We start from the raw sequence: 26,062 nt of genomic DNA on the forward strand, positions 1-26,062 counted from the left end.
TGTATATTTAAACATGCAAAACAGTCCAGCCTGCCTACTGTGAAATGACATAATATAAACAGAAACCTGACTGATGACTGTTGTTGAGTGACTTACCTTTGTGAGCTTTGAAAGCAGGTTATTGACGGGTGAGTGAAAGTCAAAGAAGCTGTCACTGTCACCAGCCAGGCTGGTTCGGGAGGTGCTTAGACTGGAAATGCATGAAAACACACAACACAACAATCTGAGAAACTTGTCAGGGAAACTGGTTTATTTGTTACAAATTTGCAATAAAGTTTTTACACTAAAGTTAAACTTTAGTTAAACAGTTAAAATCTAAATTTTAAGCAGCACAGGCTTAAAGGCTCAAATTTGTTTCTATGAAAATTATTAAAAAACTTAAACCTACGAAGAAACAACCACCGTGACCTTAGGTCCAAAGAGATATTAGCTTAAGTTGAAATAGGTCTGTACTTTTATTTAGTACCAGCTTATTCCACAAGATGGTGGAGTGAGTTCATGCAACATTAATTTAACCAGATTAGTCATTAAATTATTATTTAGAATGACGGTCTGATAAAACATAAATCTTCTTGAGGAAATGAAGGCAGGACTAAAAAGAAATATCAAAAATTTAACATGAGCACTTCTTTAATGGCTGAAATCCTGCCCTCCAGTGGTAAAAGTGGATAATTACAAAAAGTATCATAAAACCTAAAAAATATCTGTAACCAATCCAGGGCTCTGGTTTGTTGCCAATGTAGTGAGAAATATTTTTTAAAGCTTCTTTACTGCAGTGGTCACCAACTGACGAGTTGAGAAGCCAAAATCCGCTTCCCATTAAAATTCTATATCCTAAACTGTATATGTGGTATTGCATATATATACTTATATTTAGTGTTATGTGTATGTTTATGAATGAGTCAGTGAGCTCTGCTTAGCTTACTCTGGACACTGTGTGATAACGACAGCTGGGGCATGACCGCGAGGGCTCGGGTCGCCAGGTGCTTCGATTTCATTGGACAGCCTATAACTGAAAAATTAAGGATAACTTTATCATTCTTCATCCATCAACACGTGCTACAGCAGCTGTCTTTAAAATAATGAATTCATTCAAGGCAGTTTTTGGTTGTCTCGACTGTAACCAAATGCATACACACCTTTCCTCTTCCCTCAGAGTAGGCACGCTGTTATACCACTGCACGAAGGCCTCGTCAGCAGTGAAAACACAGTTTTTGCAGGATGATTGCAGGAGCCGGATTTGAGCTAAAACCTCAAATTCCTGTTAACAAAGAGCCATATCACCACAAAGTTTCACAACAAAAAAAACCCCACCCGTGTTAGCTGTTCTCTTATTACTGTGCCAGTTTTTTTCATCTGTATCAGAAGCACCTCTCAGCACCCTACACTTAATCATTTCCTCCCTCAGATATTATGTTACTGCTCCCTCTTACACACTCTTTTCTTACTTACACTAGCAGCTTATGTTAATGCTGCAAAAAGTGGAGCTTACTCTGTTCAAAACTGCTTAGTATCAGGGCATCAGCTTAACCAAATGCAGAATGTCTCTTATCATAAGCATTAAAACAGATCACGTATTCAACTTTGAACCTTTTTTCTCTCAAACTGATGTGTATTGCAGCACTTACTCTTCTCCTTTTGTCAAAGTTGATGTAGCCGTTCTGCAAAGGAGTGACAGAATCTGTTATGTCAGCTCAAGAATTGTAAAATAAAAAGTCCAGGGGACGTGACACAGATGAAATCAACTTACATCCAGCCTGTCTTTGACTGCCGTGTCCAGCATGGTGAGGTCTGTGAGGAAGATACCCAGGTAGGGCACGGTGCCCTGCGCGTTGGACTGTGTGAGAAATAAAAGAAAGTGTTTCATCAGTTTCCTTAGAGGTTTCTACTCACAATGTAAAGAGCCCACACAGCGAGGGATTTCAGAGCTGCCGCCTGCAGCTATTTTTCAAACAGTGGCTTGGGATTTAGCTCATCACACACATACACAAAGACAACAGCTCGCTGTTCCACTTTGCTGTTGCATGCTGGTCGATCGCCCTCACAACCCTCTATTAAACCAATGAAACACCCCCCGCTCAACAGTGTTAGTGTCTGAATGCAGAGTTTAACTTGTGTTAACCAATATGTTAAGCTGTCAGGAAAGTACTTTTAACTCCCCCCAAAAAACGTTGCCTACTCGCACATTAGTGACATGCTGAAACCACGCTCTGCAGTACATACGCTGTGCATGCAATAAGACAGCGCTCGTGTCATTCTGTAAGCCCTCAAACTTCATCTAAAACGGTGTCTCTGTCTTTTATAACGCTCATGACACGGTTGCAGGGTCTTACATCATTTCACATTTTTCCAAGGTCTACCATAAAGGACGGTGGGGGTGTACAACCCCTCAGGCTAAAATGTTTGGTATGTACCCCAGATGTGCGCTGTAAAGTTAGTGAAAATTGTTGTCTTTTATGTGCATGCAGATCTGAGGTTTTGCCTCTGCAGAAGACCATAAGGTCATTTTAAAGGACTCCTCTGCTGCTGCAGCTATGTGGAAAGTCTTGATGATGTAATCCCAAATTTATTTGACACTCCACTGAGGGTTATTTAAGTCAAACTGTGGACGAAAGCTAAGAGCGGCACACTTGAGGCATTTAAGTAGTGTCCCCCTACAATCTCTTTTTAAAGGTTGTTAAGGGAGTTCATTATCACACAAACAACCCAACCTGTTTTTAACCAAGTATTCTTCCACTGTCAGATGTTTAATCTCCACAACAAGTTTTGACAGTATTTCCAGTTACCTTGTTAAGGTATCTGTTGTTGAGCCTGTTTTCCAGGTTGGCAAACTTTGACGTGCCCTCCTGCAAGAGAAAAAAACCAGAGGGAAATCCCGAGTTTCAACCTGGATTAGTAGAACGTAATCAATTCTCCTCCTCTACTTTCAGAACAACAAAAATACTTACAGTGACAACTGTATTGTACTGTATTGCATTTGGTCAACAATAAAAGTACGTGTTACACCCAAAAAGATGGAAATGCCAGCAGAGGCCACTGGGACACCAAACTAGCACTTATTTGCACTTACAGTTGCTTAAAACTGAACACAAAATAAAAGCTCTTGATTTTGAGAGCTGACATAATTTGTATTTGTGAGTTTGTCAGAGACGTTTTTGCTGACAAAAGGCTGAAAATGCAAAACAGTGAACTTGAAGATGATAAAAACTCCCTGAGGTCAGGCCTTAGACATGCCATACATTGTTAAAATAGATGTTATCTAACTTGGTTTTTAATGTACAACAAATTGTATATTATTAACATTATTAGATATTAATTGTATAAAAAATTATGGACTTTGGAAGAAAGTTATTACACTGAGACAGTACAACAAATCTAATAGTGGGTTATTTAAATAAAAAAAGGTAAATTTACAAAAAAAAAAAGAGATTTTATCTGATATTAATTTAATAAATGTTCATTTTTTGTAAAGGAATTCTAATGAACCCCATTCCATCACAAATGCTTCTGGCTGCTGTGTAATATATGCCTGTGTTAGCCAACCTAATTACATTATAAATTCCAATCTGATGCAATAAAGAAATCCCTGAATCACCACACAATTAGACGCATCTGGAGTTTCAAGGGATGCTGCTGCAGCCTGGGCCTTGTTGGAAGAAAAAAAAACATACTGGTGTTGATGAGCTGATCAGGTTTTAGTGTCAGGTAATGTTAGCTTGTGGTATTTCTTTTCCACTGCCAGCCTCTACAATGAGACAACGTTGATCCAACCTTTTAAAATCAAGCAATGCGGTTGGTCTTAATTAAAATATGCAGGTTTAATTGTGGAATTTCTAAAGATTTTTTCCTGGAATAATCCTTCTACCATGGTAGAATGTTTTGTAATGTACTTTTTCCATTTCCATCAACATTTATAGGTATATCCAATGTTTATCTGTGAAAATGTCTCACATTTTATCTTTACTTGCAATGCTTGCAAGTAAAGACTTTTATTTACCACTAAATTAGATACTGTAAAACCTAATTCTGTCATGATTAATTTTCAGGTAACCTAAGCACACATTAAAATCCTTTTCACAACATTAATAAGAAAGTTAGAAGCGTTCAGTCAAAAGATCTGTCATGAAAACTTAGCATCAGGGAAGAGAAACAGTCAAAACTTGCCATAAACATCATAATAAAGCGGTATTACTGTCAAATGTTTCTGTGACAGTTTTGTGAATAATTTATTTCTCCTAACGTTCAGTTTAGTCTTTTATTAGACTGAATCATTCATCTTACACCCTGCCTGCTGGTTGTAGTCATTTTTAGACAAGCTGTGAGATGAAGAGGAGCAAGTTACTGTGAGGGAGAGAAAAAAAATCAAAGGGCAACAGAAGGCAGTGGTGTTTTTCTGACATCAAAGCTCAGAGTGAAGCTTTAGAAATGAAAGAAAATGTTTGGATGAACTCCTTTGGGGGTATCATGGGTAAAATCAGAGCTAATGCAAAGCCACTGATGCTCGCGCGGCACCATTATAGAAAATCAAAACATTGCTAATTCTGCCAATTTCCCAAACTCGCTGACACGGTGCAAACTAAATATAATGCATCTTCAAATGGGTGTTTCACAGTGGAAACGCTGACAGAATAAGGGCACTTGTACTAATGAAGATTACACTGTTTTCTGGCCTGCATAGCAGTCATCTTTCTCCGTGGATGGTTAGGCTCTGGTTTAGTCTGTGCAAATATGAATTTAATAAATGTGATGACAGATGACAGGCACATTAATAAATGTCTCATACCACCAGCATGTGAAATAGCAAAGTGACCACATGGTTTTACAGAGCTGCTGTTTGAGCATTAACAGACATCGGTGCAGTCAGTGCATGCTGTGTTAAGCAAAGACTGTATATAAAGGACGGACTGAAAACGAAGCCAACTGAGAACCTGCATTATTTTCATGGCCAACGGAGGGCAACTCCTCTCTTTGCAAAAAGAAATGATCATTTATCATATCTCAATGTAACAAGAAACTACTGTGTGAGCGTACATGGTCCTTGGATGGAAGCTTGGACACTTTGACAGGTGTCCAGATACATCCAGCAGCCAGCCTGTTTCTGCTAGGTCTCTCAACTAGAGTCACTGAGCTACACCTCCCTGCTGAGTTTGCGCTGATGGTGCCTTTTAAAGCTTTTAATGGATTATCAGAAACATCCTGTTTCATTCTTATGTTAGAAAAAAAGGAATATTAGATACTGGGAGAGTACTACCCAAATGAATTAGCTCATACGTAATATAGCAGATTTAAAAAATGTGATGATATCGAGTAAAGTCCCCAAACAGGCTCTGTTATATAAGCCTAATGCATCATGACTTCATGCACCTACAGCATACTTTCAAAATCAATGTTTTTGGAGCGATAAAGGAATAGGGAAAAGAGTCCTTGGAAGTTGTTTTTTTTAGCAAGACAGTACAAAGATAAGACATAAAAGCCTCTAACGGTAGCCAAGAGCAGCACAGGTCTGAGTAAAAATAGCCCTGAAACGAGTCCAAGTCGTTACAAGAGTTGCTGAAATCTGACTCTAAACCAAGACCGCTCCAACACAACAGCCCCGTCACTGAGAGCTCAAAGCGGCAGCTTTCCAGCATAAGATGCTGCTTCCAGCTAGTTTCATCATTAATCAACACGTACAGTGAAATGACAAGATGTCTAGAACACACGCCATCCGTGTTTGATGATTTCACTTTTTACTTGCTGGTTTCGTGATGTGTCGTGACCCAAGTAGAAAGCAGCCTCAGTGTGCCATAAATAAAATATCAAATTTCTCACTGAATCTGCTTTCTTCGCACAGTATAATGTAACTGATGTCATCATTCGGCATTTGATCCTGTTTTTACCTCAGCCAACTTTGAAGACATACAGTCCACTATCATTACACCCTTAATCCCTGCCACTTACCTCCTTCAGGAGTTCTCTGGTCTGTGAATAGTTGTCCTTGTCTGAGAAGATTTCTGACAGTTCCTCATATTTCCTCAACGCCTCTCTGTAAAGTAACCAGATCAGTAAGATAAAGACTGATTTGTAGTCTTATATTATTCAGTCTACTAAAATATAATGAAGATCATTTGTGCAAGCTTGAGCTTGAATGACGTTAGCCAGGCACAGATTTACTGTTATTGTATTGCATGATATCCCATATGAGATAATATGAAAGGTTTTTTTTAAAAGACAATATCACAGAAAGAGACACCTGAGGTAATTTAGAAATGGAGTTAAAATCTAGTTTGAACAGCAGGCAGTTACATCCCAGAAAACTGATGCTATAAAATAATATTAAAACAGCGATGGTGCAGTGTGTGCAATATGAAGTTATATCTGGATCATTAGGGGGTCCATTGTCCCTGTTGGGGGGACACTCCCATAGGGCTTAAATCTGGGACTCGGATGAGAGGTGAAATGTCTTCAAGCAACTTAAAGAAGTCCAGACGCTTTCCTTTCCAAGTTCCTTAGCCTTCTCTAAATATGGTTGTTTTTGTAGTATGTAAATAAATTATAAAATTATATATTTTGTAGTCTTTGCCTGTTTTTTCAATGAATAAGAATTCTTACAAAAAGTGCTCTAAAGCAAAAAGCTTTAATTATCTAGCAAAGTAACACATCAGCCGTCCGTTTGATTCCAACTCCTAAACCAGTTTCCCACCTGCACTGCAGGCCTGAACGTTTCTCAGCAGTACCCGCACGTCTGACTCAGCTGACTCAGACATTCAACAGTTTAACCCGCCTGGTCCCTGTGAGCATGTGGGAGTCTTTGTCTCCTCCAGCTCGGCATTATTCCTATCCAAAGCCAAACTGATTTTCAAGAGGGGCATGTCTAATTATCGAGAATGTGGAACACCTTTGTTTCTCTCAGGTTCAAGAAACTGCAGCCTGATACCTGAGACAGCACTGGTGCCATTCCTCGATTACCATAAAGAGCCTTGTTTACCCATACTAATTCAGTATTGTCTACTGCACTGTACATCAGAAAGTACTTAAAACTGGTGATACTGTTTTAAGTATTACAATCCAGATGTATGTCCGACTTTAAGATTTAGTGCACAAAACAGACAAAAATAGTTTGAATGTATAGTTATCCAATTATTTTTTATTTTCTATTATTAATGAAAAAGATAATAAAAATGAAAGAATGCACAATATTCCTTTCTTATTTTGCACTTCAGACCCCTAATATAAGATGTATAAGCATGATTTTATATTCTGATATTTATAAAAACATTTAAGGAGAGGTGGTTCAGCATCTGACAGGGATGCCTTCTGGATGCCTTCTGGTGTTTTGAGTAAGTTCAGCTGGGAGGAGACCTCAGGGTAGACCCAGGACATGATGGAGAGATTACATTCTTGGGAATGCCTCTGTGTCCACCCAGAGGAGATGGAAGACGAGGTTAGAGAGAGGGAGGTCTGAGTATCTCAAATTAGACTACAGCCCCCCATAACCCAGACCCAGACAGAAAACGGATGGTTGGACGGATGGATGGATGGATATACTTAAATAAACTAATATTTGAGACCAGCTGTTCATGCTGCTGCTCCAATACTTAACATGAACCTGTTTAGAATGATCACCATAGCCTTTAAATGCCCTTGTTTCGAGCTGTAATCCTGCACTTTTCCTCTCTTAGATTGTTTTCCACATATTTGATTATAAAGCCTCTGCACTAAAACAGGGAGTACTGCAGCCTCAGACCTGTCGGTGTCCTGCCACGTCTTCCTCAGCCGGTGGATGGGGTTACTCTTGAGGGCAGACACAATAGCGTACAGCGAGGAGAAGTTCTTCCTGGCTCGACACGCCTGTTGAAAGAACGTACAAAGACAAATACCACCGTTTGCATCTCATGGTATAGTGTAACTGAGAACACCTGTGGCTGTGGGTCTGCCGAGTATTGAGTTACGCTGTCACCTTGATGTGCTGAATAATGGATGCTGCTAAAGGGGTTTGTCTCATAACAAACATAGGGTGAGACCGGAACGCCAGGTTTCCAGCAAACCAGAGGAAAAAAGGGAGAATTAAAGCTGGAGGCCATAGCAGACAGGGACACGATATGTTTTGTGCTTGTGTGTGTTCGAGCAGAGCTTGTCATTGCTGCAGGCAATTTAATATTTTAAAGAAGCTGAGTGATCTGCACGGTAACTCTAACACTGCTACAGATTTCACTTAATCCACATTTTCTCTTTCACAGTAAGCAGATGCAAATGTTTCCCATTGCCCAGAGGTCGTACATCACATTGTTTGACTCAGCGCTGGTGTTACTGGAAGAGCTCATTTCCTACACTATTTGCTCATCGTGTACAGAAACATACACCAGGAGCACTTAACACTTACATGCAGTCCAAAAAAATGCTGGTTTTGAAAAAGATCTCATTTGATCTTGAGGTAAACATATATTTTTGTTTGGAGTTGCTGGAAAATGGAAAACAGAAAAGAACATTTCTTTGGCTGTGTAATGATTTTGCACCGTTTCTCAAATATCCTGTTCATATCAGTGAAACACAGCTTAAAAAACACCCAAAAAACAACTTATGGGTTCGATTTTCTGGGTTTGCTTTCTAATTCATTTATCTGTGAGGGGAATTTACCCTGAAAAACGATATTAACTCTGCATTGCATTCTCAAAAAAATGCACCAGAGTATTTTTTGTTATTTGTTCCTCATTGATGGAGAGAAGACTGTGACATAACGTGTGGTGCTCACAGCTATGGATTAATATAAAAGTATAACCAGAATCCTAGCAACTGTGACTTTGCCATGATTTGTGCAGAGTCAGAGCTGAGCATACGATTACAGTTAGAGGATTACTGAAGGATTTAAAGCAGGCTTGAGGTTTTTGGATGCCTTGAAACTCCAAGTGGAATACAGTTAATAGTTTAATTTCACAGAGACCTCAATTTCTTATTGAGACTTATTGAGATTGATACAAAATATGTGTTTGTTGCATTGAATTTTATATATTGTGACTTCATTCTACTGACCTCTGCCACGCTGATCCATTTCTCCAGCAGTCGAGCTCTCTGCTGGCTCCGCAGTTTTGTCGGCCAGAGGCAGGATGCTAAAACAGCATTGGCCAACTTGTTGAACTGACGCACAGTGGCACGGACTGACCAACAAACTCCTTCCCTCCCCTTCTTGTCCCTCTGAGACCACAACGATCCGAGGCAGTGGTACGGGACCAGACGGACAAAAAGCTCCTGAAAGAGGTGAGAATTACAACTATAACTAAGATCTGTAAAAACTGCTTACAAATCATTGATTAAACAACATAAACTGAACTCAGAGGTCATCCTATTTAAATTTCCTTATGAAAACATTTGAGATTCTGAGAGTGGGACACTTCTCTTTCTCTTACTTCTGCGTATTTTAATCAAACTGCTGTTTGAAAAAGTATCAATACAAAAAACAGGATTAAGACAATAAAAAGCAGATTGAACTCAAACTGAAAGCACACATGATTAGTAAATGTTTGAAACGATCACATAAGTCTCCAGGGACGTAAGGGGCAATCGTGGCTCAAGAGTTGGGTGTTCGTCTTGTAATCGGAAGGTTGCCGGTTTGAGCCCCGGCTCGGACAGTCTTGGTCGTTGTGTCCTTGGGCAAGACACTTTACCTACCGCCTACTGGTGTTGGCCAGAAGGGCCGATGGCGCGATATGGCAGCCTCGCTTCTGTCAGTCTGCCCCAGGGCAGCTGTGGCTACAACTGTAGCTTGCCTCCACCAGTGTGTGAATGGGTGGATGACTGGGTGTATAAAGCGCTTTGGGGTCCCTAGGGGGGACTAGTAAAAGCTATACAAATACAGGCCATTTAAGGAGTGCAGTGTTTTACATTTTGTCACCACAGGTCATTACTTAGAAAGTGTTCTGTCTTCAGGGTAAACTCACAGTCTCTATCATGGTGAGCTGCTCGGCAATCAGCGCTCCAGAGAATCCAAGGATGCTGGTAGGTTCAAACTTGGAGGCATCAGGAGGAGGGCTGGTGAAACTGGTTTGATCTGCAAATAGTGACACTGATCAAGTAAATGTGCATCAGATTGTTCAGAGCTGTGGTGACTATGGGAGAAATAAGCAGCTGAAATGGGGGTTGTGTAGCAAATTAGCACAAAACTGAAAGGAGTAATTGTTACTGTTTGTTTTAATTACTTTCTGAATCTTAGCTTTGGAATAGGTATGTCAGCATTGCTTCTGATTTAATAGTTGTTGAGATCTTTCACTGACAAACCAGATGGAAAAAGCAGTAACTAAAACCTTTAGTTTTCATAATAATGTTCAGGATATCTGGGAAAAATGATGTTATGTTCAGAGAAAATAATTTTAGGTGAAAATAGTCACAACAAATCCAGATTGTATATATTTCCATTCTTGCAGTCTCCATTTGATTTCAAGTGAGAAGAAATATATATTTCTTGATGACCTCACTGAACAAGGCCATAACACTGTCATTTAAATCCCAGTTAAAACACAGACCTTTATGGGTATCTGGGAGCAGGGCTTTCTCGCTGAGCTCCTCGGCTATCCTGAGGAAGCGAGCGCGGAGATCAGCAGCAGATGAGGAGTCATGAGGGAGGAGGGGAGCCAAGCGTAGCAAGCGAGAGGGGTCCCCCAAACTCTTAAAGTCTTCAGGATACTCTGACAGCCACGTGCTGAACACTGTACACACTGCTCTGTAGGGATAGAGACATGGAGATAAGGATGGGAGGAATTAAAGAAAAGAAAGGGGAACAACTCGAGAGGCTGGTGCAAGAACATAAACGAAATAATACATTTTCTGCCTTGCAACTGAAAAGACTAATCCTCAGATTTATTCTAGTGTTTGCTAAGATTGCATGTGATATGTGACCGGTCTGCCTGTGCTGGATGACGGAATGAGATTGGAATCGATTGGATATATTGATATTTTTCAACACATCTAAGAAGTTTCCAATAAATCACCTTCTTCAGGCGTTTAGACAAGAATAGCAGATTAGACATGAGCCTAGTGGACCCAAAGGGTCAAGATTTTAGTTTGAAGGACAAGTCTGCTTACAAGAAGTGGTACAAAAGTAAGTCTGCCAGTGGCACCGAGCACCTCTGCAAAGAAAGACGCCCCAGTTATCATGAAACTGGCTGGAATTCACCAGGCAGGCACTTACGAGACAGTCTTCAATGAACAAGCTTGACTGGAGCATATCTTATACAAGCTTTTTGGAAAATTCAAAACACTTTTGGATTTCAGTTCATTAGTGTATCCTTGTAAAACGGACATTTAGCAACAATTCTCAGATTTTACAGCTTGTTTTCCTTTACTTACTCTCTGCAGAAAGAGATTTATACCCCAGAAAAAGCTTTTAACTACTCTTTGTTTTGTGCTCACGCTGATTTTAATAGCAGCAGCTGTTGAAATGATGTGTAACATGAAAGTTTCTGTTTCAGTTTTTAAAAACACCTTGCCTGGTAAAAATAATATTCCCCTTAAAAAAAAGAATGAAAGAAAGAAGCAAAACCGTTCGCAGCAGTTGTTGTTATGGCATGCAGATACTAAAGTAACTCAAGCACTCGAAAAGATTTTGGTTAGCTATTCAAAAACTCACTTGTTAAAAGATTGTCTTATCTGACTTCTCTCGCTGTCCCCGGGTGGGTTCTCCAGCCTGTGAACAAAAAACGAAAAAATCATGAAGCAGAAAAAGAAAACCAGCTTGAAAGTATCATTCAGCTTCAGATAGCTGCATCTGCTGTATCATAAATAGCACTTCAGTTTTCCGGTGGTTTTATATATGACTTATTTTTCCAAAGATATTTTTTCGCAAAGGCTTTGGTGTTTACATTCCTGCTGATTCTCTCACTCTCTTTCCTGTTGCATCTCTGGAAAATTTTAGGTGTATCATATATAAACTTCCTTTATTTGGTGGAAGGAAATTCCACAAGCAGTTTTCTTATTTTGCTGAGTAATGTTTCTAAGAAGAAGAACTAAGCTGCAGTTATTTTAAATCAGCACACAGGTGCTTCCTGCTATGTGAAATGTCTTTAACTTTACAAGTATTTTAGAAATCCCTGTTTAAAAATGGCTTGAAGACGAATTGCAAAGCCACAATAACACCTGTGTATCTTGAGAAAACTAGGTGTATAGTTTTGAATCATAAGCAATGAACTGAACTTTATTCTTTAGCTTCTTATTTAGCAGTGGCTAATAGGAAATGAGGCTCACAGGCTGTGTTGATCTTGAAAAATCCTAACAACTAATCAATGGATTTCCATGACAAGACCTTCCAGGATGAATCTGAATGACTGTTAGCTTCCTGGCTTTGTTTTTAGTGTCATGTGTGTCAAAACTTTCCTTTTCCAGTAAAAATCTCTACAGGATGGATTGGTTTCTGTTTCTATTAGTATCCATGTATCCTGTCAACCAATCATATTTGTGTTGGCTTCTGCTCTATGCAAGGGAAAAGTCAATGTGGAGAATCTGAAAAGCTATGATGACTGAGCTTTTTATTTGGCTTTAAAAAGTTGTCAACAGTTAGTTAGCAGAAAACAAGCATCAGACAAACAGGAAGATATCTGTTACCTGGATATCCACCAGATAACAGATCTGGATAACAGCTCCATATTTATCTCTGGAGGGACTGTAATCAGTTTGGTAACACATGACTTTTCATCTGACACAATCGTCAGGTCAAAGTTAAACTCCAATATGTTTGTGTTTAGTAAAGGTTTAAAACTCTCTAAAACTAGGATACAGGTCAAACTTTTTTTTTTTGGAGAGGATGATTCATATATGTGTGCTAAAAGAAGAAACCTCCAGCAGAGATACATATATGTTGTTATCAACAATAAGTATACAAAAACATCTATACCATGAAAATATACAACATGCAATTAAAAACATGTAACAGAACATGATGTTTTAACATATCTCCTCAATTTTTCAGTGTGATAAGAGTCAAAGCGTACTATGCCTCTATGTGGTCTAATGTAAAAAAAGTTTAATTTAATTTGTTTCTACAGTTTAACAAGTATGCCGTCGCTCTGGTTTCTTTGATCTTACTGCCTTTTAAATTCTTTTTCATTTTAATGATCACAGCTAAAAGTCTCCTACCTGTCACTGAGGATGTCCAGCACTCTCCCCGTGGTGGTGAAGGATCGATAGGTGGAGAGAAAGATGGTGATGAAGGAGGAGTCGCCCATACAAAATGAGTGGAGGAGGTGGAGCACCAACTTCTCTTCTGTGCCTGCTTTCACACACTGGGATTTGGAAACTGTGGACTGGAAGAAAATGGGAAAGAAATGAGATCAAAAGTGAGGAAAAAAGAAAGAAACAATGTTACTGCAACCCCCACAAACCTCTCATCTCAAATAGTTTACCCAGTCAGTCACATTAAACTTACCATTGGACTGTTGGGTCCACCATGGTGCTGCTTGACAGTAACTGTGTAGATCACCCCATCCTCCTCCTCCTCCACCACAGTGGGCTGTAGAGCAAAGACAGACAGTAAAGACACTGTTTATATGAAGATTGCTGCTTATGACTAATGCATACTTTGAAGTTTTTAAAATATATTTAATAATGAGTGGCAGAAATTGTTGTTAAACCATTAACTGAAATGAACAGACGTACATGATCAGACAGTTTAATTTTTAAAAAATGGAGATAAAATCTTTATGTTTATCTTATCTTTATGGTTATTGTGTTCCTTTATGCAACAACAACAACAGTGTGTGAAATCACACTTGTTTGAACCAGTGCAAGAAACAGTCCAAATTCATCAAGCTGCAAATTCAAACAAAGAATTTATTTTGTATTCCACTTTGGCTAATTTGCAACTCAGATGGGACATGAAACAATCCAGTTTAACCTCAGGGACAGTCCCTGACACAGTCACCCTACTTTATACTGGTACTAGCTCACAGGCTGTGAATCCCCATGCAATGTGAAACCCTTACCAAATCTAGAGGACAGTACCAGGTAGTCTTCATCGGAGAGGGCTCCGCCTGAGAAAGAGAGACACACAAGAGTCAAAACAAAATCACATGTCTTAGCTATTTTATTAGAGAATTTAAAAAAAAGACCAAACTGAGAGTAAAACACGTATAATCTACTTTGTTCTCCTTAAAATGATGAAGCACAACCCAAAATACACCAGGCTGCAAAGGTAATTCAACCCAGAATTGTTTTTAACCTAATTTGCAACTGTTGGGAAAAGTCACGCAGCGCTGCTTCTAAACATCTTTCCCTGGACTGGGACACATGCACAATAATGACAGGCTCATCTGAATAATCCAAAGTCTGTTGTGCCCCATACACTAAAGGTATCTATATCAAATTGTGCAAAGCATTAAAATGTTGAACCAAGAGTTTTTTCCAACCAACAGCGTGTCTGCCACAGAAAGACAGAAACATTCCTAATAGAAATAACAGAATAAGACAGCACTTGCAAACAAAAAACACTTGGCACCATTACTGCATACTTATTAATTACATATTGACACAAACAGCTCTTGGATAGTAGGATCCTGCAGCCATGTCATGTTGCAGACACTGCATGACTCACAGCACATTTTTAGAGAGAGAGGAGAAGAAGCCTGAGACATGCGGTGACACTTCAGAGACATTTTAATACTGTCAAAACAGCCGGAGAGATAAAAGGCAGATGATTTGATTGCAAAGAGCTGTTTTAAATGCATGTGTGATTCTGCAGATTAAAAGAGTATTTCTATTTCATTTAACCTAACACAGCTGCTCAACTGCAACATTAGTTAATGCAAATACTTGCACTGGAGATTAAACATTTTGCAATAAAAGAAACACATCTGATTTTGGAAAACACTGCTCAAGTTTGAATGAGGGTTTCAATGAGGTGTTTTAGCTTTTCTATACAACATTTATCTCATAAGCTTTACAAATGGTTTTATGTAAGTAAAACTTTGAGATGATAAGTCATCCAACAGTACACAAAAAGCAAAGATTAAAGTCTAAAAATGAGTGCAGATGTAGCAATTCTAACTCACATCCAGCTGAATCTCTGACTGATCCTGTCCACATGCCAATAGTGTCCTTTAGTCAGACGCTGAACACATTGCACACAAACTCTTTGAATGTGTTTGTGAATGAGTGAATGAGAGGTAAATACTGCAAACTGATAAGATAAAAAAAAAGGTCTGTTTTACCATGCAGCAGATTTTTTCTTTGCTTAGTCTCATTCATTATTTCACTAACAAAGTCATTATTCTCTAGACTAACTTGATTAAAGATGTATTAAATACCTGGGCCACTGACAATAAAATTCAAATAATTTCACAAAACATAGGCAGGTCACACTGATCATCGGTTTTTCAGTGAGTGCTTTTTATGTTTTTTATGCTACACATTTAGACTTTACCACTAACAACCTAATAAAACAGTAGTTCAGAAATTATCAGTAGCAGGGGCTGTGGATGATCATACTTACCATTATGCTTGAAGTACTATACTTAAATAATACTTTGAATTATGAAGTCATAATCAATATTTTACACAGAATTGGTCATTTTGCTTGAAAAAAAAATGATTGCATTCCCTTTGCACTCCTTTTTAGTGCATAAATCTGATTTATATCTTTACAGTTTGAGTTAAAGATAGATGACTTAGCATGTGGTTTGATATAAGCATAAATAGGTGATGTAAACAAAGTTGTTTTTATTTTATTTTTATTGCTTTTTGATAGTGGACCTTTTCACAGCAAAGGAGCTGTCTGTGTATTTTAAAATGTCAGTTGGTTTTAACCTCATGCCGCATAATTTGTAAAGGGTTGGCCTGTTCTGTAGTTCACATTTGGATCAAAGCATTTAACTAATACACCAATAAATATCACTTTACCCTGACGCTTTCACAACTGTAACTTTTTCCACAATAAAAAATGCATGAGTAAAGCACTGAGTAAGTCTTACTGGGTGTCTGCTGAAATCTCCAAACCTATTAGAAAGCGTATATTCATCATGAGTCAACAGGCAAAGGCAAAGGAAACACCTTGGAGACACACTCTGCTAACAAAAACAGCAAAACACGCCGGCCTCGAAAGCTCCTGTTTGTTAACCACACAAACAGAAACCTGACTTACATTTTCATTCATTTTTGCATGTCATCTCTTTCATATGCAAACTTTCAAAGTCACAGTATAAGCCAAGAATCATTCCCAGGATGGTATAGATGGCTTGTATTCCCTTCATTAAACCAGCAGTGTAATTATTTGTAATAAACCAATGCTCGCCTCTGTTCGCTTTTATCAAATTACCTTGCTTTAAAGTGACCAAAGGTCAGTGTTTCAAACAGGTACTCCTTCAATTCAAAAATGATCCTATAGCACTTCATTATATAATGTGCACTCATCAAACCTGTTATTCTACCCATTCTAACTCCGCTTACTTCCATGCAAATCTGCCTGCGATTATGTCTTTTCCCATGAAGTCAGGCTAAACACACACACGCACACAGACTGAAAAAAGAGACAAAATGGTCCCACAACTTACCTTTCCGTGGGCAAGTTCAGACAGGTAGGAATCCCTAAGCTTCCTGGAAATCTTCAGGATAAACGCAGAAATAGTGTTCTTATTTTCTCCATTGCTTCTCATCTGTTATTCACTCGTTTCTGATCAACTCCCCTGTCACAGTTGACCCATATCTGTATGTTTACCTCTTTACGTTTGCTTCTCAACCTTTTTTGCTCTCTATCACAAAGACACACCTGAAGCAGGACCTAAGCCCAACCCCCATCGGTCTACATCACCTAGACACACCCATTACACTTAAACACACACACACACTCCAAACACAGACAAGAATATGACGGTGTTCATAGGACGACACTCATTTACACTGGGTCACTTTCCACCCATTCACACACATATAGCAGGCTATGTGAAAAGCCCCAACACAGCCACACTGTTCACACAAATAAATGCCTCATCAGTGCACACACACACACACACACACATACACACACACATTGACAAAGCCCTGAAGCCATTTCCAGAACAATGCCCCACTCTTTCAATCTCCTCTCCGTTCTCCTGCTCTCTTTCCCTTTGTAGATGACCTTCCTATGCAGATAAACCAGTCTGACTGCGTAGTCTGTTTAAAACAACACTGAGAAAAACAGAAATAACTGTGAAGGTTGCCATCTGTGGTAGGCAGCCTGCAGTTTGAGCAGCAAGAGGCCTGCAGTCCTGTAACAAGAGGTAATAAACGTTCAGACAGCGACTAAACCAGGAAGCAAGCTGTGTTTATTTAGGGGCTAATGGCATTGCAGAGTGAAGTCGTGCTACTGGAGACTTCAGCAGCGCTGTGTGTGTGAGATAGTTTGTTAGCATAGCAAACACCAATGATTGTATTATTTCTTGTGCACTTGCTGTCATAAAGACAGGCTGTAAACATTTAGCATTTCTCCTTATAAACTTCTTACGAGTAATATTACCAATAGCTGCTTTCTTATATATCCAGCAGACAGAGAGCAAAATAATCCTTAGAAATTATTTGGCATGACATTTCTATTTGCGCCTCCACCTACTCCTGGAAAAAACGGCAGATAGACATATATATATATAGACATATACGTCCGTGTGAAGCACTTAGGGCAGTGACCTGCAAACTGCATTAGTGGCTCCCTTTATTTGTGGGTGGGGTCTTTCTGTGTGGCGCTTGCATGTTTTCCTGCCTTCGTGGGTTCTCTCTAGGTACTCTGGTTTCCTCCCAGAGTCCAAAGACATGTTGGGTTAATTAGAGCTACTTTAACTAGAGTAAATTAGAGGTCACCACAGCTGGTAACTCTGCATGTTTGATTTTACAGCTTTTCATGCCAGATGCTCTTCCCAGTGCAACCCCAAAGGGATTTGTGTGTCACTTCCCAGAAACGACCCAAGGAGCTTTGTCTTGTTAACCGCGTACACCACTACACTATGCACATTAGGTCAACTGGTGATTCTGGCCGTAGGTGTCAGTGTGTGAGCATGAAAGGTCATCAAGGGTTCACCTGGACACAGACTGCTGACCTGTCCAGGGTCTACAGTGCACTACCTCTCACCCCACGACAGCTGGGATAGGTGCCAGTCGGACCTCATTCCTACCAACCAGCTACTGTCTTTACATCAACTCGTAAAAAACTGCATGAAAATATTTTTCTCTGTATTTAATTCTGCTAACACTGATAATGAGACAGGGTGTGATAATGTGTGATCACATGAAAACTAGATATGTTACTGTATATCCACGTGCTATATAACGAACAGCAGCTCAGTGATAAGAAACCTCTTTGAGAAAAAACAGCAGTTAAAACTAGTTTAACTTGTTCATACACAAAGATAGTATAATTACCCCCCAAAGGCAGAGTTACAACTGACTTATAAAAGAGGGAATGTGGTTTAAAATTGTCACTGATCCCTTGTGAAGTATAGTGATATTGTGGGCCTTTCTGATGCAAAGGAAACTAGCTTTTGCTCTGTTTCCTTGTTCCAGACATAGATGTTGTGTTGAGATTCTGCTAGGAGGTAAAAGTATATTCAGTGGAGCACCAGTCTTCTAAAACCACTCTGAATCTGGGTCAGATAAAATAGTCTTTTCTGTGGAGAAACCTCTCAGTAGATGTGTGTAATTTTGAGTTTAGCTGCCTCAAAGGCTGCTGTATAAGGATCATGATTATAGGCCACTGCGGTTGGGGGCATGTGTTGATTCCTAACATAAAAAGAGTACTGTGCAGCTGTTATCCATGGATCTCTAGTGATTTCATAAGCTTTAGAAACACACACAGGGTTGATTTTACCCATGTGATCCATTGTTGTTACCAAATGTCACCCTTTGTTTATGTTCTTTGTAAGATGGGATCTTCTCTTTGGGCACTGAGCTGTGCTTTTCTTAAAGTCCCTCCACCTCCTTGCCTACAGGAAGCACATAATAAGTGGAGACAAACACAGGAAGCAGGACGTGCTGCCGTGTTGTGAAGCTATTTTTCTTCCCTTCTCCATCAAAAGTTTAGGCTGCGTCACCTCCACAAGCTGAACAACTATGTCAGCTATTGGACAGAACCAGAAAAGCAACAGGGAGGAAATCGTCTCTCATTTTAACCCTACCTCCTTCCTCAAAAAACAGCAGTTTCAACCATTTCCCTTACATATATCCAATTAGTTCTGCCGAATACCTTTGACGTTAAACAAATACACTGTTGACGCCCACCATTTTCAATCCAGACAAGGCATTCCTGCAAACAGGGGGTCGTAAATATATCTTCTGAAGCTTTATTTAAAGATAACCATTGTTTTTTTTCTGTGTAGTTCAAAACCCCTACCCCTTCCTTCCTATCTTTCTGTTTGTCCCTCTTCTCACGCTTTCATCTATCTATCCCCTGGTGCCCGTTATCTACTGTGTTTCAAGTAAAACTCTGTAGCCGAAGTCCTATTCATCGTAAAGAGAAAAAAAAATTTATTACATGATTATAACTTTGTGATTAGAAAATGCTCGTGCTCATGCTTATATGTGGTCATCCATATGTGCTTGGGGCGCGTCTCATCATTAAATAATGTGTTAAAGTGCAACCATAACAGCTTGTACTCTTCTGGGAAGGTTTTCCACTGCTGCAGAGATGTGTTTTTATTTATTCACAAGAGCAAGAAAGATGTTGGCCTCTAATGTTGGTTGATAAGACCCAGCTCATGTTCATCAGCAGTCTAGTTCATCCAAAACGTGCTGGGTAAGGTAGAGGTCAGGTCTTGTGCTGGCCAATCAGGTTCTCTCACACCAAAATAGGAAAATTATTTATGTGCAAACTTGAGGTTATATTAAAACAGGAAAGTGATTAAATAAAGTATTAAAGTCCAGACCAAACAGGCTCGTAACTTCACTGACAGGTTACCTGTTGTTGTTTGAAATGAATCTATGAGGTACAGTTTTGTTATGGGAAGTCATTCACACGAAAACAAAAATAGGGACAAATAAAGGGAGTTATTGCCTTGTTCCACTTCTTAAAGTAGTAAATAAGCTTGCGTCTCTTGTATTTCTACATCATGTTTTAAAATTACTCAACAGTACACTTGTAAACAAAATCTTGCAAATATCAGGTTGATGAAATGTTAAAAATGAAAGGATACATTTGAAATATACAACTGTTTAACACCAATATCTTGAACTGATCTGCTTGAACAGTAAAAACCAAAAGGCTCAAGAATGCAAAGAGCATTATCAACACGTGTGATCTGTAACCTGATACAGATAACCTGATAACAGGACTACTAGAGTACAGATATATTAGACCAAAACAAATGTGCCTCCCTCTCTTTATTTTTTTTACTTTTCAGTAAAAGAAAACTGTGCAAAACTAGTTTTAGCCAGTAATTATCATCTCTGTTCACTTGTGTTCACTTGACCACTCTGTGTGATTGCTTCAGGGTCCCTCACACAGAGCAGAGCAGCGGAGAGAAGACGCAAAAATGTTGCATAACACCAATGCTGCACTTGATCATTCAGCAAATTCACAACCTGACCAACAGGTGGCGTTATGTTATCTTTGTTATCTATAAAATAATCAGAAAACACAAATGTTCTTTCTACTACATCTTGGTAATAATGTGGAAACAAATGTTAAATGGCGTGTTACTACCACTAAATTTTTGAGCAATCAAAGTGATTTTTACAACAAGTCCAATTCATCCATTCCCACACAAGTTCATACTTGTGTGGGAATGGATCATCTAACATCTAACATTCATTGTGGGCAACTCAGGGTTCCGTATCTTAGCTGGACAGGAAGAGCTGGGGATCGATCTACTGACTTTCCAGTTGGTAGGTGACCTGCTCTACTATCAGAAATATCAAGTTATTACTGCTTAATTACCAAACTAATATGCAAGTAATTGTCTTGTGCTATATTAAAGATAAACCAATATTACTTAATTGTTATTTAGTTACTACCACAATGTGCATATATTACCATAGTACACTATTTATTACTAACAGGTTCCTATTATTACCACTATATTACTGTACGGTTACTAATTATTTAAGTTACTGAAGTATTTCTCAGCTATAACCAATGATCATACAATATAATTACTTGGATATTACTTTTGTAACTAAGTAGTAATAATTTGTCATTTCTATATTATTACCTTCTTGTTCCTACCTTATTATTCCCACTGTTACCACATTATTACCCAGATTCTTTTCTGCAACACCAACATAACAATTATCTTGTATAAAGTAAATGTAACATTTTGAAATTGTAACAGTTGCACATCCACAAATTTGAGTTTTACAATTGCTGCATGTAATAAGAAACTTAGCGATTTGTAGGGCTACACATTAAAACAGAGCAGAGGAGTAGCAACATAGCAGTAGGCTTTCGCTCAGTGGATAATATGCATAATAATATGTTATTTTGTGCTGTTTGTTTTTCAGATGTACAGACTGAATGCTCAGGATTGAGCAATCAGCTGTGCTGGAAAAGTTGTCAAAACATAAAACAAAGCACTCCTGTTACTCTTCTACATTTTTACATTGCAGATAGTTTGCTACAATATGTTTGCTCGAAATGCCACAGGTTACTTTATGCATCTTGAATCACACATCCAAGTTTCCCTCATTAAAGAATGAACAAGAGGTCGTATTGGATTCCACTTGACAGCCTGTCCTTGGAGACAGCCTGTGATACTAGATACTGTTTACGGGGAGAGCAGGTGTACACTGCATCCACTGATCAGGCCACAGCATGCATTATTTAATGCGAGCTTCAGCAGACAACATGTGACACGAACAGAGAGGAAGTCTGGTCATTTGGAAAGCAAGTCAGTGTAACTTCTTTTTTTAGCTGCAGCATTTCTTGAGACTTGGTGAGAAGTAAACCAAAGAGCCCTGTGAAGCTGGGGCATGAAGCTTGGTCAGTATATTATTAGGAACCAGTACAACCGTTTTTTTTCCAACGTTGGTCTTAAGAAAGGCTAAAGTTCTGTACGTGTAAGAAGAATTCAAACAGTAGTCTTGCCTTCAGCTTAAATTAGCATTTGACCATGTGTGTGTAAGTCTGCTAATGCTCAGAAAACCTCACTATCAGATGATTAAACATTAACAAACGCAAAGTTCGTGGGAAATTTACCTGTGCCCTGAACATTTAACTTCCTAACCTAAAGTCAGTTTTACTCCCTTTTACAAAGTCAAATTGAGGAGTTTATGTAGCAAAACAAAAAACTTCATATAAACAGTGCAGAAACAATGTCTTTAAGTGCTTCTTTAAATATACAAAGCTTTATGTTCCCTGCCTTACTAACATGGGTAGTATGTTAGTAAGGCAGGGACACAAGTACAACTAAGGACCATCATTAGTTTTGCAGTAATTTGGTCATAAACCAAAGTGTTATTGACCTTTAAAACAACATTTTATTCTAATTGAGGCTACTTTTGGCCGCTCACTTGGGACAAGGGGTCACCGCAGGAGATATCACCGCATGTTTGATTTGGCAGAGTTTTACACCACATGCCCTTCCTACTTATAAGATGGCAGAAAAAGAAGCATCGGGGGAGGAGCAATAGTATTACAGCACATCCTGTGCAGGATGTAAATACATATGCAGCATAGCATGGCTGCCATTAAAAAAAATCACAGCAAGGAGAAAGAAGAGTAAATTGTAACAGTTCAATTAGTACGATTAGTACGATTTATTCTTCCTCAGTCTGTTAGTGTCTAAAATACATTTTAAGCATTTACTTCCTGCTGAGACACTGCAGTCAGGACAAAAGCATTGGACCGACATACAGATCGTTACTAACACGTTGCTAGCAATTCCACTAATGCCATTAGGCTGTTTTTTTTTAAAAACTAGATAAAGAGATCTGTCGTGATGTTTTAATGTTATTGATTATTTTGCTCTGTTCTACCTGTTGTAAATGTCTTACACATCTGTTGATACTGGCTTATTTTTATGCAGTTTTTATACATAAAACTTAGACGTGCCTATAGCTGAAGTGAAGTGTTCAAGATTAAATTTCAATGCAAAATGAATTAAATGAGTTGTATAAGGGTTGCCACTACAAACACAATATTTTCTTAAATCCGTTTGCTAGCTGTTATCATGATTAACCATTAGCTCTATAACAAAAGTGTTTTCATGTATTCTACTAGTTTGAATTTATTCACTTTATGGTAAATAGCAGTGTTTGTGTTGCCATGGTGCAATACACACGCGTTCATACATCTGTATCTTGGCTTTTCTGTCTGAGTCACAGTGGCTTTATTCCCTTAGGGCTGAAAAGCAGCCTACCGCATCTGCTGTTTATACAGTCCAAGGCAGCTCACGCGGTTTCTTGGGACAATGCTCTAAATGCTCCTAGCTGTGATGGCCAGTGAGGCCATGGCAAATGTCACAGTCTCCTAATCCCCTCTCAGCTCTGTGAGATCTATTTATTGTGTCAACATCAGAAAACCTACTAAAGCATATGACTGTCAATACTCAAATACCATCAACACAGTCCCACAGAACAAAGCTCTGGGATATGTCACAAGTTCATCTGACTCTTTTCCACAGCAAAGATGTACAATGTAATTGATGTTTTCCAATACACACTATGCAGTTTTCCCACTTTGGACCAAACCAATCTGCTGAGAACAGTTCCACTGTGCCAACATTGGCTGCAGTTCACCCAGAGGGCAGGTGATAGTGTCAGGGAAAAAAGCCTCTTTCCACAAACACACAACAGTTTATATGCTAAACACTGCTACTTGTTTTCTTTGAAACCAAATTTTGCCAAAAAATACTAGTATTCTGGCAATACAAGATAATTTATCCATAAATGAGTTGCACTGTGTGTGAATGATTATCTGTCTCTATGTCCCCGTGGTAGACTGGTGGCCTGTCCAGCTGTACCACACCCCTCACCCCATGACAGCTGGGATATGCTCCAGAGCCTGTCTCCCTCAATGCTGACTTGGAAAAGGTTAAGAAAATGGATGGATGGAATTAAAGAATTCTCCTCTTTATGACAAATTTCTAAATAGTTAGTCCTGCAGATTACACAAGAATAATAACTTAAAAAAGAAACCTACGTGCATATAAAAGAAGGACCTGGTTGTGGTTTGAAATCGATTTCCTTCTAGTGGTCAGCGAATGTTGTCAAGTGGCTTGTGGTTCTGTGGCAATACTAATACTTACAGAGAGGTAAATTAATACAGTAATAAACCTTTATAAAATCTAAGAATCAAACAACATCTGTTGTTTTGTTCATGCACTAATTGAAAACAGGTAAAAAAAAAACCCAACATTTTAGCCCATAACTGTTACAATTATGGGCGAGAGCTAGAAAGGCCCACTTTATTCTGTACTATTTTGTGACTATCCTCTATTTAACCAAAAGTCCGAAAGTAGCAATTTTCTATGAAAAATCATGGGAGCTGTTGTTTTCACAGTCATTTCAGATCAGGGTTGGACTGGGACAAAAAACCCACACTGATCACTGTATCTATATATATGTGTATAATGCATATACATGAAACACCATTAGCTTGCACGGCACTAAATGCTATATTATTATGAATCAGCTATCCATTTAGCGAGTTTATGATATTCAGTAAATGTAGTTGTAGCTGGCGCCTTTTTCAATGGTCAGAACACATTGTGAACTTGTTCAAAGTTGTTGAAACATTATAAGATTACAACATAAGAAGCCATAGTAAAGATATCAGGTCAATGGCGAAACAGACAGGTAGCCAAGAAAAGTAAGATTATGTTGAAAAAACATATTTTTCTGTGATTGTTGGAAACGCCAATGTACGTTTATATTTTATTTCATTTTGTTTGATTTTAGATATTGAAGCAGGTTTTAATCAGTAGTTTGTTGGGTTACAATATTAAAAGCCACACTTTTGCTATTTGCAGTGGCTCATGGTAAAAGCACATTCATTTTACCTGAATCCTTAAATCTCTCGCTTCAAATTACTGTCCTCCATCTAGTTTCTTACCACAATAATTGTATCTTCCTCGTCTCTTCCTCACTTCTCCACAGCTGGTGCTAGAAGCAGTAGCCTCCTGTGACTTTGAGGTGTGGTTACTAGCTGTTACTAGATGCTGCTGGTACTACTGTTCACGGTCCAACAGCAGCAACAGCTAACATGTTGGTTAATTTGACAGATTTTTCTGCATTTATTATTAGTTTCTTTTTATTCTGTCAGCTTTTCAGTAGCACCTTCGACACTTCTTCCACACGAAATGTGAGTGCACAGCGAAGGTAGGGGAGGGGCCAGTCTTGTTAAGAGATTAGATTGGGCAATGCAGTGTCAGTAACACAAATGAAGGAATGGGCTGCTCCCATTGCTTGTGCTGCAATTGCGCAGTGGGCCACATCTGACTTGACTTAATCTCACACATTTCTTAAAGCCACAAACATACAACGTCTTTCTAATAAAATAGCAGGAAATAGCATTAGCTTACAGCATTAACTGCTGTAATATCCATTAGATGAATAAGCTATTCATTTAGCCAGTTACTACTATTAGCTAAATTTAGTTGTAGCTAGCGCCTTTATCGATGGTCAGAACACATTGTGAACATGTTGAAAGTTGTTGTAACATTTTCAGATTACAATACAAATAAGCCATAGTAACAATATGAGGTCGTTGGCGGGAGAGGTAACATTACACTGAATAAACTTACATATTTTTCTGTGATTGTTGGGAACACCAATATACAAATATAAAACACCCATCCATCCATTTTGAGGCAAAGTAAAAACCATTCACCTGCGAACTTTGCACTTCAGCGTCAGCGGCTCTCCTCCCTGAGTGGCCACTTATGGTTCCTCTGTCAGGTGATAAAGGTCGAAAGCCAATGAGGGGCACATTGTCTGATTCCACCCCTGGCAGGTTATAACCACCTGTACGTATGTTACGGGGTAGCATGGTGCCAGCTGCTGCAGATAAGAGACACATAAGAAATGTTTTAGATATTTCTTAAGAAGCTGTTGGAATGAATTAAGTACTCACATGTTCATTTCCTTATAACATAAAAGTATAAAATTACATTAGTATCAGACAGTGGTGCTAAAGCTGTGGCTA

The 26,062-nt window shown here is 38.8% G+C and overlaps 1 protein-coding gene across 2 annotated transcripts in view; it reads right to left on the minus strand.

Annotated features, from left to right (window-relative positions):
• The window catches only part of rgl2 (ral guanine nucleotide dissociation stimulator-like 2), a 32,072-nt gene that overhangs the window by 4,001 nt on the left and 2,009 nt on the right, over positions 1-26,062 (minus strand). The window contains exons 2-17 of one of the 2 annotated variants that reach the window (XM_085292628.1): positions 25,748-25,917; positions 13,947-13,994; positions 13,391-13,474; positions 13,102-13,268; positions 11,600-11,656; positions 10,497-10,693; positions 9,915-10,024; positions 9,010-9,225; positions 7,727-7,830; positions 5,941-6,025; positions 2,787-2,846; positions 1,751-1,837; positions 1,629-1,661; positions 1,140-1,261; positions 926-1,012; positions 97-190 (exon numbers count right to left, since the gene is read on the minus strand). In XM_085292628.1, the coding sequence (XP_085148754.1) occupies positions 97-190; positions 926-1,012; positions 1,140-1,261; positions 1,629-1,661; positions 1,751-1,837; positions 2,787-2,846; positions 5,941-6,025; positions 7,727-7,830; positions 9,010-9,225; positions 9,915-10,024; positions 10,497-10,693; positions 11,600-11,656; positions 13,102-13,268; positions 13,391-13,474; positions 13,947-13,994; positions 25,748-25,906 (1,710 nt within the window). In that variant the 5' untranslated portion in view covers positions 25,907-25,917. Of the gene's footprint in view, positions 1-96; positions 191-925; positions 1,013-1,139; positions 1,262-1,628; positions 1,662-1,750; positions 1,838-2,786; positions 2,847-5,940; positions 6,026-7,726; positions 7,831-9,009; positions 9,226-9,914; positions 10,025-10,496; positions 10,694-11,599; positions 11,657-13,101; positions 13,269-13,390; positions 13,475-13,946; positions 13,995-16,508; positions 16,731-25,747; positions 25,918-26,062 lie in introns of those variants that run through there. The other variant, XM_085292629.1, reaches the window with a different exon arrangement.

Source organism: Mchenga conophoros, linkage group LG11, assembly GCF_057382185.1.
Source record: "Mchenga conophoros isolate Kocher_MC1m ecotype Shallow Benthic linkage group LG11, M_conophoros_male_GT1.1, whole genome shotgun sequence".
Classification (NCBI taxonomy): domain Eukaryota; kingdom Metazoa; phylum Chordata; class Actinopteri; order Cichliformes; family Cichlidae; genus Mchenga; species Mchenga conophoros.